The 13,681-nt window shown below is 57.6% G+C and overlaps 1 protein-coding gene across 1 annotated transcript; it reads right to left on the reverse strand.

Annotated features, from left to right (window-relative positions):
* Positions 1 to 218: 218 nt before the first annotated feature.
* On the reverse strand, positions 219 to 13,461 carry FAM166C (family with sequence similarity 166 member C). The gene is given in 5 exon segments (XM_037528383.2): positions 219 to 471; positions 1,901 to 2,013; positions 3,027 to 3,294; positions 13,345 to 13,357; positions 13,360 to 13,461. Coding segments are annotated over 5 exon segments (597 nt in total). The 5' UTR covers positions 13,418 to 13,461; the 3' UTR covers positions 219 to 326.
* Between the last annotated feature and the right edge of the window lie 220 nt (positions 13,462 to 13,681).

Below are 13,681 nucleotides of genomic sequence, written 5' to 3' on the forward strand. Positions count from 1 at the left end.
CCCACGGAATTCCTCCCATCTGTGTGGAGCCCCCACCTTTGTACCAGTGGAAACGGGGGGTAGGGGGTGTCTCTGCCCGTGAGGGACCTGTCACCCAGACGGGGAAGTCCTACAGTCCTCAGGGCTACCTGCCACCTCCCCTGGGGTGTGGGGCCGGCAGGCCTCTGGGCACTGCTTTCTTGCCTCGGACCTTTTGAGGCACAGCTGTGAGGCCCGCGGGCTCTCTGCACGGCCATGTCCTAGGGCTCAGGAGGGGAGGTGGGACAGTCAGGGCTAAAGATTTTATTGCAAAAAGCCAACCTGGTCAGTGCCGTGGCCCTCAGGTGTCATGCTCTGAACTCAAAGTAGCAGTCCCTCCTCTGCCGCTCCTGTGGGGACACCCTCTTCCCAGATGGAAACGTCTGGTAGGTCTTCAGGTTCTCAGGGGATACCCTTAAAAGGTGCCACTTGTCCTTTGGGCTCAGAGGCGGCCTGGAGAGGAGGATGAAGTCAGTGTGGTGCAGTGTGCCCGAGAGGAGGGCGGAAAATGCCCAATATAGACCCCCAGACCCCTTCTCGCTCCGTGTGGACGGGGCCCTGCTGACTGCTCACCAGCTTAGCATCTGAGACAACACTTGAGCCAAGAGTAGCTGTGTTTGCCCAACAGTCCCATGGTCAAGAACAAGCATGCGATGCCAGACAGACCTGGAGGACTCTGGACCAACGCTTGACAGAAGCGTGCCCTGCGCCTCCCACCCTTAGCTTTGTTCTGAGGAGTAGATGAGCGAGTGAATGTAAAGCACTTTATGGAATGCTCGACACAGCAAATATGATGAAAATGCGGGTGATGCTAATGGGGGTGGTGAGTGATGATGGTGATGATGATCGCGGTGATGGGATGATTGTCGGTGGAACTCAGGAGAGTGCAGGGACTTTCCCAGGGCCACAGAGGCAACAGGGAAGGCCTGAATGCAGCTCTGACCCTCTTGCTCCCAACCACCTGTCAGTCCTCCCTGGGGGACGTGAAGCGTTCGCAGCAGCACAGGCTGCCAGGTAACTTGGAGAGGGAGTGCAGGTGTGTGAGCCTGAACTGGGGTGTCTGTGGCTCCCCCAGCCGCATGAGGTACAGATCTGCCCAGAGCAGTCTCCAGAGGTTTTTCCCAGGAGAGGCCCACACCGTCTTCAGGGACAGACTGGCTCAGCCTCGCCAGCGGTGGAGATGGCCAGCTCAAATCCCAGAGCCCGCTTTGGGAGACCTGAATTCCTCTAAGTTCTACCTCCAACCAGATTTGCCCCCTGGCGTGCCAGAGGCCACCCCTGCGTAGCCAAGGGGCCCACCTGTCGTGCAGTGAGACCTACAGCAGCAGTAACAGTGAGTTGCGGGGCCCTTGAGGAAAACAAGGGGTCAGTGTAGACCGGAAGCCTGAGATCTGGCCACCTTCGTATGCCCATTCCCCAAACACCACCTCAGCACCGGGGACTCTGATCTCCCTGCCTGGGTGGGTGGAGGAAGAGGAGGAAACTGCCAAGATTATCTAAATGGGCAGAACTGACCTTCCCTGGGAAAAGGCGTTCTCCCATATGAAAGCAGAGAGGGAGCATCGGGGGTGTTTTGTTAGAAGGACATTTTCTGAATCTGGACAGGACTGGCGGGTACCAGGTCCTGCTCTGTGTAGTGCCAGAAATTTCCACCAGAGGGCAGCAGTTCCCTGCTGCTGGGAGTAGCAGCACCTGTTTGGGTGGCATGGAGGTTGCTGCCGCAGGGGAGCCGGTGCGGATTCAGGCCAGCACAGATGTGATGCCCTGCTCCCCCAAACTCCCGGTGCCTCTGGCTGAGAAAGTGCTCTTCCCGATCCCTCCAGAGACTGCCAAAGCCCTGACGCCTGACCCTGTTGTGGGTGAAGACGGGGCAGGCACTCACAGGTCGGTGGGGATGGGGTACCGGTCCCACTCCCTCACAGGCAGCATGAAGTAGGGAACCCGGGGCACCATGCCGGTCCTGTCTTGGTAGTTCATCCGATGCTGCTGTGCCAGCTATATCTCCACCGAGGAAAGGATGGCAGGTTATTTGTATCGGGGAGTGGCCTCCGCACCCACAGTCCCTGCCTGGCTGTATGGGGGAGGGGCATTTCCCCTAATACCTAGAGGGGAGGCCTCAGCTGGGTGTGCTCCCTGAGCCTCAGCTCTGCCTCTCTCTCATGGGGCGAAGATGCCCCACACCCGCCCTGCTGCAAGGACTAAATGGACCAGGCGCTACAGAGGTAACACATGTGGAGCTCAGCAGGTCGCACAAGTCTTTTCCAGCCTGCCTGCTCCCCCTCCCCGCCTCCTGGAGGGGAGTCCCCAGTGAGAGCCAAGATGGAGGGCGAAGCCTTCCAGGGCCACTGAGACGGCCCCCAGCATCTCCCCGGGCCGCTGCCTTCCATCCAGTTCTCGTCCTGGGGACCTAGGCAGGCGGGATGCTGGCAGGGGAAGTGAGGGGGCAGTGGGTCTTCCAGGGGTGTAGCAGTGGGGCCCTGGTCCCCACGAAGGTGGGTGTGTGCCCACCCGAGTGCCAGCAGCCCCTGTGAGAGGTCCAAACCCGAGCCAGGGGCCAGAACAGGGACAGTGGCTAGGGGCCCCCCACCTTTCCTCCAAGGGCAGGGAGGGTCCAGTCAGGCTGAGGGTGATACGGACATCCTCAGAGGGGGAGGGAGGGGTCAGAGGGCAGTTGACAGTAGACTTGGAGCCGGACCTGAGGAGGGGCTCAGGAGGCCCAGGTCCAGATTGTCCTGCCAGTGACTCTTAGGTCTTTTACTCAGGTCGGAGGTACGTGCGGGTCCCGAGAGCTCTGGGCCTCACCGGCAGGAGACAAACACCACTGCAGCCCCTGGGGGTCTAGGGGAGACTTAGGGAATCAGATTGAGTCCTTGGTCCCCTGCTCTTAGCTGAACTCACTGGGGGGTCCCTGCTGGCTCAGGGGCTCTGAGAAAGCAAATAAAGACACTCTGAAGGGTGAGAAACCCCCAAGCCGCCCCCCCAATGCAGGAGGGTGGGGGGCAACCCACCTGGTAGAAGTGGGTAAGCTGGGTGGAGCGGCCGCTGTCCAGGTTGAAGCGGGTGAAGCTAGGGGTGCGCAGCTGGCGTTCCCAGGAGCGGGAGGCCAGCACGAGGCTGGGGTTTGGGGAGTAGATGGTCGGGAAGTGGCCGCCTTGGTAGAAGGGAGTGTGGCTCTTCTCCAGGGCTGCGTTGCGGTGGTCCTGGAAGTACTTGAAGGTGGTGGTGCCATAGGGGGCGCCGAAGGAGAAGGCCACCCCCGGAACATGGCCTTGGTACCTGCCGTGGTGGGGGAGGGCAGGATGGGATCAGTGAAGGGCTCCAGAGCCACATCCAAGAGTGGGGTGAGAGGCCCGGCCCCCCTTGTCACTTCCGGGCCTTCGCAGGCTTCCTAAGGTGCACTGTCCAGCTCGGGGATTTGGGGAAGGGCAAGTGAGAGACTCTGGGCTCCTTCCTCCCCACGGACCCTAGGAGGGTCACCTTTCCAGACCAGGAGCTCACACAGGGGCGGAACCATTCCAGGCTGCAGGCAAAGCACTGTCCACTGGAGGGCAGTGGGCCCATGAGAAGCGGTGCAGGAAAGGCATCACCTGGGTCTGCACCCCCAGCCTCACTCTGCACAGCTGCCCCCCCAGGCGCCCTGCAGCTGCTGGAGGCCCAGAAGGAGCGCCATCTCCTCTGACCACCCAGGCCCAGGGAGGGCAGAGCATGGCAAGCAGAGCCTCAAGACCCCTGGGGGAGCAAGACTCACTGCCACACACTTGTGTAGAAGCAGAGGGAGCCATGTCCAAGGAGCCCGGGGCTTGAGCAGCAGTTGGGGGGTGGACGCTCTTCTAGCTGGGGGGGCCTTCCCGCACGCCTCACCCTCAGAAACCCGGCCCTGCCTCTCCAAGCCACCACGGTCACTCCGGCAAGGACGCCACACACCTGGGCAGCACTGGACAGGCGACCTCTTCTGAGACTTCTCTCTGGGGACTTGTCACCCCGTCCTGTTTTCTGTTGGTCTATCCTACTTCTCTGCCCTCCCTTCTCCTCTGCCCCATCCTCCGGCGCTGTCCCGGCCTACCTACACCGTGACCTTAACCCTCCCCTGTGGGGGGCTCCCCAGATTACTTTCTCTCCACCAAGTTCCCTGAGCACAAATCAGTATTCGGGGGAGCCCCCAGAAGTGCGGGGAGCACAGAGCGTGGAGGTCTTTGGCCAGTGCCTCAGTGGCTGCCTCTGAGGGCAGCTTGGGGCCCCGTCCCCGCGCTGGTACAGCAGGCTGGCCTTGGACCTCCGGCCTAGGATGCCCGTCCACGAGCGCCTTCTGCTGGTCCTCAGAGGAGAGGCCAGAAAGCCAAGCACAGTGGCAAGACACCCCTTCCCAATGCGCCCACGTGGGCCAAACAGGAAAAGGCTCTTCTGGCTCCCGACCCCGCCCTGTTCCTGGATCACACAGTGCTGAGGTGACAGGGGCAGAGCAGGGAGCGCTCAGCCTCTCTCTGTCCTGGATGCCAAACCCCAGCTGCCTCGGTCTTTCCACCCTCCTCTGCCCTTCTGTGGGCCCCCCGCCCCGAGTTCATGCCAGTGGTCCTGTCCTGGGCGCTGGTGGGATTGGCAAGTGCCTGGCAACCTGCTGGCTGATCCCCGTGCCCACTTCTAGGACAGAGTCCTCTTGGCCATGGCATCCCCCGGGCCCCCAGGGGCCGGGAGTCCCTGCTCCTGACGCCGGCCTCACTCCCCAGCAGCCCCTTCATCCCTCTCAGCCTCTGCCTTCCTCTCCATCTCCCCAGCGGCCTCCATCCTGCCCCCAAACCTGCGCGAGCTCTTCTTGTATTCAAAGTCTATACGAGCCTCGCTGCTCTCGCTGCTTTCTCACCGTCGACTCCCCGAGCTTCCAAACTTCTCTGAGGAATTCTCTGTACCTTCATTTCTCCCACTCCCACGCTTTCCCTGACCCCCCCACCTACATGAGAGCTGGATTTTTCAGAGGTCATATAAGCTCACCCCGTTCTCAACCCCGGCGGCTCGCACGCTCACGCCGAGCATGACGCTTCTTTAGAAGCAGCGTAACCCAAGGAGCAGGAAGCAGCAGGCGCCCGGCGCTTCATAAAACACACGTTTAATAAATCAAGACGGTGAAGACATGCAGCAGGGACGTGCCTCTGCCGCCACCCAGAAGGGTCCTTGCCCGGGGAGGGCCCGTCGCTCTTCCCGGCGGCAGTGGCGCTGGAGGCAGCCCAGCCGCTCTTTGTACCCTGCTCGGGGGACACCCTGCCCTGGTCCGGCCCTGATCCTTCTGGGGTCCGGCATCAGCCCCAGTCTCCACCATCAGCTCTCGGCCCTATTTCGGGGGATTCAGAACAGAGGCAGCCTAGGGGGCATCGGGCGCTCCGGGAAGCAGAGCGGCAGGATGAAAACTAAGGGGGTGCGGGGCCCAGGCTCTTCCCACTGGCCGGGGCCGCTCGGGCCCAGGGGCAGCCAGTCCCCTCCTGCCACGACGGCCGTGCAGGGAAGTCGTGCTCGGTGACAAGATCCTGCCATGGAGAGACGATTCAAAAGAAAACCTGCCGGTCGTGCAGAAGCCCGGAGAGCGGCGGCGCTGGATTTCAGCACAGGCCAGGAATAGCAACTAGGTGAGGGGCTGGCTGCAGAGCAGGAATGTTATAAAACCCATCAAAGTAAAAGATATTTTAAGCAACAAAAATGGTGGGTGGGTGGGTGGGTGAGTGGGTGGAGGGGTGCTGGGTGTGCTCTGATGCTGAAGCGAGCACCTTGGCATCTAAAATGGAAAAGTGTCGCTAAACATAGCACAACCCGGGGGCTCCAGCCCCATGCTGCCTCCGTCTTCTCTTGTTCTTCTCTTACACACACACACACACACACACACATGCGCGCGCGCACACCCCTTTAGCTGGATCTTTTAAGAACTAACGTCTGTTGTGCTATAAATTAGCATTTATCTAAGGTAGCTCTTCCGCTTGGCTTCAGTACCTAAGTCCAAACTGAGGTTAAATCCCACGCTGTTCGAAACATGGCATGACCGCTTGTTTATAAAATCGCTCTGTCTTTCCATCTGTAACAGGGTGGTCCCCAGGAAAGGGGGAGGTTCCCTGCCCCACCCAAGGGAGGGTGGAGCTGAGCAGGGAGAGGAGAAGCTGCAGAAGAGACTGAGGAAGGAAGCAGGATGGAGCCAGGAGACCTGGAGGAGGCACATGGAGCCTAGAGACACGTGAAGAAACTGAGCTTGTCTTTTGGTCGTGGACTGGGTGACACAGATGTGGGTGAGACCCATGGGGAGGTGACAGTGGCAGTTTTTATTTTGATGTTGATTTTGTTTTTTTTCTTTTGGGCTTGTCTGGTTGTTTTTGACCCTTTTTTGTGGGTTTCCACTGGAAGATGCTTTAGACTTGTGGCAGGCTTTGGGGCCTTGTTTTGGGCCATTTTCATATGGATGGACTTTTACCCACGATGGGACGGGTAACTTTGAGTGTTTTATTTAGAAACTAGATTCTTTGCCTTACCTGTATTGTTTTTTAGTTTTATTAAAGTTTCTTTTTATTAAAGTTTCATGTGTTTTGTGTTGATGCGGCGGATGGCAGAACCCATTTGGAATAGGCAAGTTTGCGGGGTTTGGGCTGCCCCTTTTCCTGTCCTATAACAGATTTGTCCAACGTGATTTAGGACAGGGAGAGGGACAGCCCAAACCCCGCAAACCTGCCTATTCTAAATGGGTTCTGCCATCCGCCGCATCAACACAAAACACATAAAACTTTAATAAAAAAAAAAAACTTTAATAAAACTAAAAAACAATACAGGTAAAACAAAGAGTCTAGTTTCTAAACAAAACACTCAAAGTTACCCGTCCCCTCGTAAGTAAAAGTCCATCCATATGAAAATGGCCCAAAACAAGGCCCCAAAGCCTGCCACAAGTCTAAAGCATCTTCCAGTGGGAATCCACAAAAAAGGGTCAAAAACAACCAAACAAGCCCCCCCAAAAAAACCAAAATCAACATCAAGATAAAAGCTGCCATGGTCACCTCCCCACGGGTCTCACCCACATCTGTGTCACCCAGTCCACGACCAAAAGACAAGCGCAGTTTCTTCACGTGTCTCTCTAGGCTCCATGCGCCTCCTCCAGGTCTCCTGGCTCCATCCTGCTTCCTTCCTCAGTCTCTTCTGCAGCTTCTCCTCTTCCTGCTCAGCTCCACCCTCCCTTGGGTGGGGCAGAAAACCTCCCCCTTTCCTGGGGACCACCCTGTTACACATCCACCCATCGATCTGGACATCTAGCTCCATTCACTCGTAGAGAAGCTGGAGCGAAGCTCAAGAGCGCACGCGGAGGGACGCCGGGTGCCGTGACGGGGGCAGGGGTGCGGCTGTCTCTGCCCGTATGTGTACCACGGTGTGACGGGGGGCCTGTGCGGACTCAGCCCTCCTGGCTGGATCCTACTGAGTCACAGGTGTGGGGGGGCCGCTGGTGGTCAAGGTTGTGATGCTATTAAACACAAGGGGGAGGCCTGTCCCTGTGGGGCGAGCATGGGTGGAACCCCCCCAAAGGGGCTTGCACTGGGGTGAGGCTTTGAGAACCTCAGTGCAGAGGGCGTAAATGGAGTTTGGCTCTTGCCTTGCCATCTTCGAGGTTCTGGTGTTATCCAAGACTTCTCTTTTCAGGGGTCCACTGCCTCAGGGAAGCTCATCCACATCAGACTGTGCCCAGCTGTGTCTCAGGCCCCGACCCTTCCTCTCTCTCCCCTCCCTACCCCCACTCCTGCCGGCCTCAGGGTCAGACACCCAGCGATCTACCTGGGGCTCAGCCTCCTCCTCCACCCAGGTAGCCCTGCCCTGCTCGACGCCACCCTGTCCACAGAATCCCCTGGAACACACCCAGAACTGCCCTGCCATCCTCCCTTCTCCACCCGCACACCTGCCCTCTCCCCTGGGCCTGCTCCTGCTCCCTCCTTAGTGACTTTCCCGTTGCCCCCTCTGGCCCATGGCCGAGCTGCCCCTTCGCTCGGCTGGACAGACTCCGTTCTCCTAACTGGCCTCTGAGACCAACGTCCACCCCCTCCAGCCTGTCGTCCATGCTGACGCCAGAAGCATTTCCTCCAAACACACGTCAGGCGCCCTCTCCTTGACTTTCTTCTCATTCCCCTGCCAGAGCCTGATGGCCTGGAAGTGGTGTTAGGGGGAAAAGGCGGTCCCAAAGCAAATTCCATATAGGCTTTGTGGACTCCACCCCCACCCCAGGTCAAAGCCAAAGACACTGGGAACTCCAAATCCCATCACCACCCAAGGGAAGGTGGCTGGGACCTGAGGGTGGGGTTAAGCAGCCAGGTGGATACAAAAGGCAGACACGTGGGCTTTGGGGGTCTCTCTCTCTCCATTTTGGGCTCTGGGCCAGCGCGGAGCCTCCGGCCAGCTCTGGGAGTGGCTTTGGGTTTCCAGGTCGTCGGATCGGGTAGGACGCATTAAAGACTTTATTTCCCTATTTTCTCCCTGAGTTGTACATTTTCCTTATTTCCTTTTCTCTTGTAAATAAACCTTTTATTAACCCTTTGGCGTGTGTCTGTAGTAGAGTATTCATAAGTCCCTTTAAAGCGCGCGGGTGAGGACCCACAGCCAGGAACCCGTTTAATATCGGGGTTGCTCTATAACAGTGGGACTCATCCTCTGGGCACACCCCCACTCTGTGCTCCCCAAGCCTCTGAGTTTCCTCTCATACAGCTGGAGCGCCCCTGCCTTCCCTGACCCCACAGCCTGGACCTGGCATCCTTCATCCACACCGGATGCTCATTCGCTCCTCGCCTCTAATTGACTTCTCCCTCCTCCGCACCTGCACAGCCCCTGACACATGACAGGCCTTCAGTGGATGTTCACTGGGGGAGGCAGAAGTCCAGAAACTCTGGGGGCACCTGTGGAACCAAGCTTAGCCGAGGTTTCGCCATTTTGTATATCCTCCACCTTGCTATGTTAGTCCTTGTCAGCCGCATTCCGGAGATAGTTTCAGCAGTCACAACCCTCACAACAGCACCCTGTGTTGTAGGGGCTTGGCTGGGGTGTGCTGAGCTCACGGGGCACAAAGCATCCCCCCCACAGGGGCGTTTGTGCTCCCAAAGGAGATGTAGAAATGTGATGAGTTCCTGCGATTCTCCCCTTCAGGCTCTCTGCGGTCCCCCCTCCTCCGCAGCAGCTCCCTGCCTTCCCACCTTCTCTGAAAGCCAAGATATTTGCATCCCAATAGAATAGAAGCCCTCTCCTCCGCAATCCTCTCAGTTCTGCAGGATTCCGGCTTCAGGCTTCCGTTCAGAACTTGCTGCTCGGGTGGGAGGGCGGGGTGCGCTTCCCTGCACAAGTGCCCATTTAGCACTCAGCCGGCACCCCGGGCACCCCACGGCCGCAAGGTCCACACTGCCTGTGGGGGCCTTGCATATGGCCCGGGCGGTTCCATGGCAGAGCTTGCTGGAGGTCCTGTGCAGGCCCAGGTGGGGGAGGAACAGAGGGCCTGGCAGGGCTTTCAACAGCCCCTACGGCCCTCCTCCTCCTCGGCCCCCTCTTCCATCCCCTGCCCTCACCCTCCTGCACACCGGCCAGGGATGCTCCGCCTGGTCCCTGGGCAGCAGCCAGGCGTGCATCCTAAAGACAGCTGTGGTTTCTGAGCACACAGGGAGCCCCATAACAGCACCGCTTGGCCCCCGAGCTGACATTAAAATTAATCACCGTGAGCCTTCAGGGAGCCCATGAGCAGCCTTATTAGCTAATTAACTTGTTGCCTTTCAGCGAGTGCCGGTTCCTCACACACCCTCTTCACAATACTTCCTGTGCCTCCCCTGGGCACACAACTTCCTGGGCTCCCCATTGCCTACAAGAACACCCTGGGCAGGGGCTCAAGGCCCTGCTTGATCCGGCCTCTGGACAGCTTTCAGTTCATCACCCACTTTCCTGTCAGTTTTCCCTCTTCCCCAGTAGACCGTTGGCTGCCTTAAAGCATCTCCTGGAGGTACCCCCACCCCATGCCCTTCCTCTGCCATCCCCTCCATGCAGAGCATGCTTCTGTCTCCAAGTTATGACCATATCCATCCTTCAAGGTAGATTTCAAAGACCTGCATTTCAGGGGGCCTCTTCTGATCCCCCCGGCCCCCCATCATGGACCTTCCTGATCTCTGCTCTAACTGTCCTGTCTCAGGGGGTGGTCACCATTGGGCCCTTAGTCTAACCTTTCTTTCTAAAGAGCGAGCCATGCCTACTTGTATTTACAGCCTGGCACTCCCGGCACACAGTAAGTGCTTTGTAAATCCTTGACTTGAACTGACAGGTGGAGGCACATTAAGTGCTGATGATTCTTCTGGAGAGGAGGGCTCGCCAGTTCCTCAGGGTGGGGTGAGAGGCATCAGTCACCCCTTGGCCTCAACATTCTGCCTCCTCCTGGGCAGAATGCACTGGCCAACCTTGGGGGGCTGCAGCTCCTGCACCCACTGGGCTGACATGGAAGAGGTTTCAGAAATGCAGCTGCCAAACCTTTCCTCCCCTCACTGGCCAGCACCCCTTTCACCCTGTGAAGTGAAGTCTCAGCCCTGAAGAAGCAAGTGGGAGCAGGTGGCAGGGCCCGAGAGGTGGCTGGACCGGTTCACACTGGCTCAAGAGCACAAACTGCGAAGTTTGCAGGATTTTTCTGTGTTCGACAAGCCAGGATTTTTTAAGTGCAGCCAGCCTCTTCTGACGCTTGATACATTAAATATGTATTTATATATATTAAATTACATTAAGTTGATATATTAAATTACATAAAGTTGCACTTAAGAGACATTATATTAATAAAAAGATAAGTGCTTAGGTATTCATTCACTGCCAGGATGGCGCGCAGGCCAGACAGTGGCAAGGTGCCCAAGGGCTTTGTTCCTGGGGTGTTAAGGAGCTTCCTGACCAAAGAGTTTGGAGACCAGCGCTCCCCATGTGCCTAGAATCAGACCTTGATCACTGCGGGGATCTCGGCAATGAGAAGAGCTAAAGCTGATCCAAGCACCAGGCTTTTTACTTATTCACTGATTCAACCCTCTTGGAGCCTGAAGATCATTATCCCCAATTCACAGATAAGTGAAGCAGAGAAAGGATAATGCACCCAGGGTATGCAAGTGATGGAGCCAGGGTACAAACCCAGGGGGACCGGCTCCAGAGTCGGTCTATTCCAGCTGGACGGGGATGCGGGGCAGCTGGAGTGTAGAAGACAAAGACCTGGCTGAGCAGTTTGCTGAATGACCACACCCCTCTGGGTCTTTGTGAGGGTTTTTAAAGTTTGTAAAGAGTCAGCAAAGTGCTAGGCACATAGTAGATGCTCATGAATGGGGGCTCCCAGTGCTTCACCAGCCCCGACTCTTGCCCAGGTCTCCCATCTTCAGTCTGGGGCTCAGGCAAGTCCCTGAACTGGAGGCCCTGGCCACTGAATACTGTCTCTGTGAATAAAGCTGGTAAGGGGAATGACTGGAGCATCAGAAGAGGCAGGCTGCACTTAAAAAATCCTGTGATTAATGCTGGAAAAGAGACAATAATTATCCAAGTATGTGTGGTGGGAAATCTTGGATTTTCTTATCAACAAAACTGTCACTGAGATAGCTTTTAGGAGCATAAGACCACCCAATTCAATCCCTGTCCATGAGATTTAGAGAGACTATATCCCTCCCAAGACAACCCCACCGAGAAAGCAGGAGGTACAGGCTCAGGGTTCAAACTAGCCTAGCCCAGGCTTGGAGCTTTGATTCACTTGTTAGCACAATTGCTTAATCACATGACAGCGTGGTCAGCTGCAGACAAGTGGCAGATAGAGGAGCATCAGGGATTGCATCTGCAACCCTCAGCTCCCCCGCTTCCTCGCCCCCCCCCACACCAGACAGTAGATGAACCTCAAGGGATGTCTAAACTGGAAATGGTGGGTGGCGGAAGAGAAAAAAATCAATGTAAAAAAAAAAAAATCAATAAACACCCAGAATTCGGTGGGAAAAAAAAAATCACTGCCCAAGGCTGCAACCTGGCTTGCAACTACACCTTTTGGGGCCTTCAGACTGGGCATCCCTCAAGGGCGGCCCCAACCTGTTTGTCTCAACACAACACCTGGTACATTGCCAGCACTCAACATGCCTTTTCTAAAGGAATGTTTAAGAGAATGAAGGAACTAATAGGAAAATCCTAAGTCACTGTTTTTAACACATTTGACTTCAGGAAACGAAGTCAGCTCTGTCTGATAGGAACTGAAGCTGCTTTTGAGTTCCCCAGGACCCGGAGCAAGGTCCTGTCCACAATGGCTGCACTGAAGCTGCAGCCCCAGCCCTGGCTACGGGGCTGCCTCTGTGCACAGAAGCCATTTTTACAGTGCAGCCCCTCGGGGTCTTGCTGCTTCTGCTTCATGACAATCCAAACCTCTCACAAAACCCACTGAGGTCTTTTCTTCATTTTGCAGCCTCTTGTTTGCAAGAGCACAGGCTTTATTACCCACATAGAAGATCCTGCCTGAGGACCCTCAAGACATTTCATTCTTTCATTCATGGCTGTGCTGACACTGTACTGGTGGCTTCTCAGCACCCATTTCCTGCCAGGGCCCACATCCACTGGCAGCAAAGACAACCGTACGTCTGGGAGACGAGGCTGGAGTGGAGACTCTGGCACTTGGGGAGAAAGGGCCAGAGAACAGAAAGGGAAGTCGGGCCTGCATCTGCATCCTGCTTGAAAACACCCAGGGAAGGAACACAGCGTCTGAGCCTGCATCTGAAAGTCTGCTGCAGGCTGCGCTGGGGGCCGGGAAGCTGTCCCAGGCGGAGGCAGAGTCCGTGAGGCTCAAGTGGAAGAAGCCGCGGGGCAGGCCGCACCAGGCCCCTTAACTGCTACCCCTGCCTCTGCGCCCACACCCTGCCAGTCTCGGGGCCCACTGGCGCCTTCACTGCTTGAACTGGCAGATACTAGTTCCGAGCAGTCTGCACGTGCGGCGGGGAGGGCGTGAAAAGCCTCTCCCTTCCGCCTGGGCAGCTGCAATCACCAGCCCCACAGGTGTCTCCTGTTCTCGGGGTTCCCGGACCCCATGCAGCGGAGGCCCTGTTTATCCCAGGCTGGGTGTGCTCCCAGCTCCTCAAGGCCCACCTGCCTAGAAAGGGGGCCTGGGAGCCCCTCCTCGGCTCCCTCGCAGCCTGAAAATCCCGGCACCACCGCAAGGCCGGGTGGAAAATCGCAGCCCAGCTTCCTCCACACCCCACAGGCCCGGGAGCGGCTTTCCAGCAGGGGCGGCTTTTTCCCGAGGGAAAGGGATGGGGCAGGATTCTGACCGGGAGGCTCAGGCTGGGCCTGCGTGCGCGGCGACCTTACCCGGGCATGAGGCTGGGGGCACGTAGGAGGCATTGAACTCGGTCAGCAGGGTGCCCGCGCTGCGGGAGCCCATGGCGGGTCGGCGAGCGGCCAGAACCCGCCCTGCAGCGCCGTCTGCCCCGAAGGCACCGTAAACAGCCCCGGGTCGCCCAGCAACCAGCAACCTGCCAGGTCTTGGGGCCTCCCCACCCTCAGCGTTCGGGCCCCGCCCCTCGCCCGGCTCTTCCCGGAGCCTCCTGCGGGTCACGCTCAGGGATGCCCGGTGGCCGCCTGCCCCTGTGTGGCCCGACAGGTTGCCTCTTCCCCAGCCCCCCCGCTTTTCCCCCCATGAATGGCT

Source organism: Talpa occidentalis, unplaced genomic scaffold (genome assembly GCF_014898055.3).
Source record: "Talpa occidentalis isolate TD23 unplaced genomic scaffold, MPIMG_talOcc4v2.1 talOcc4.5, whole genome shotgun sequence".
NCBI lineage: Eukaryota > Metazoa > Chordata > Mammalia > Eulipotyphla > Talpidae > Talpa > Talpa occidentalis.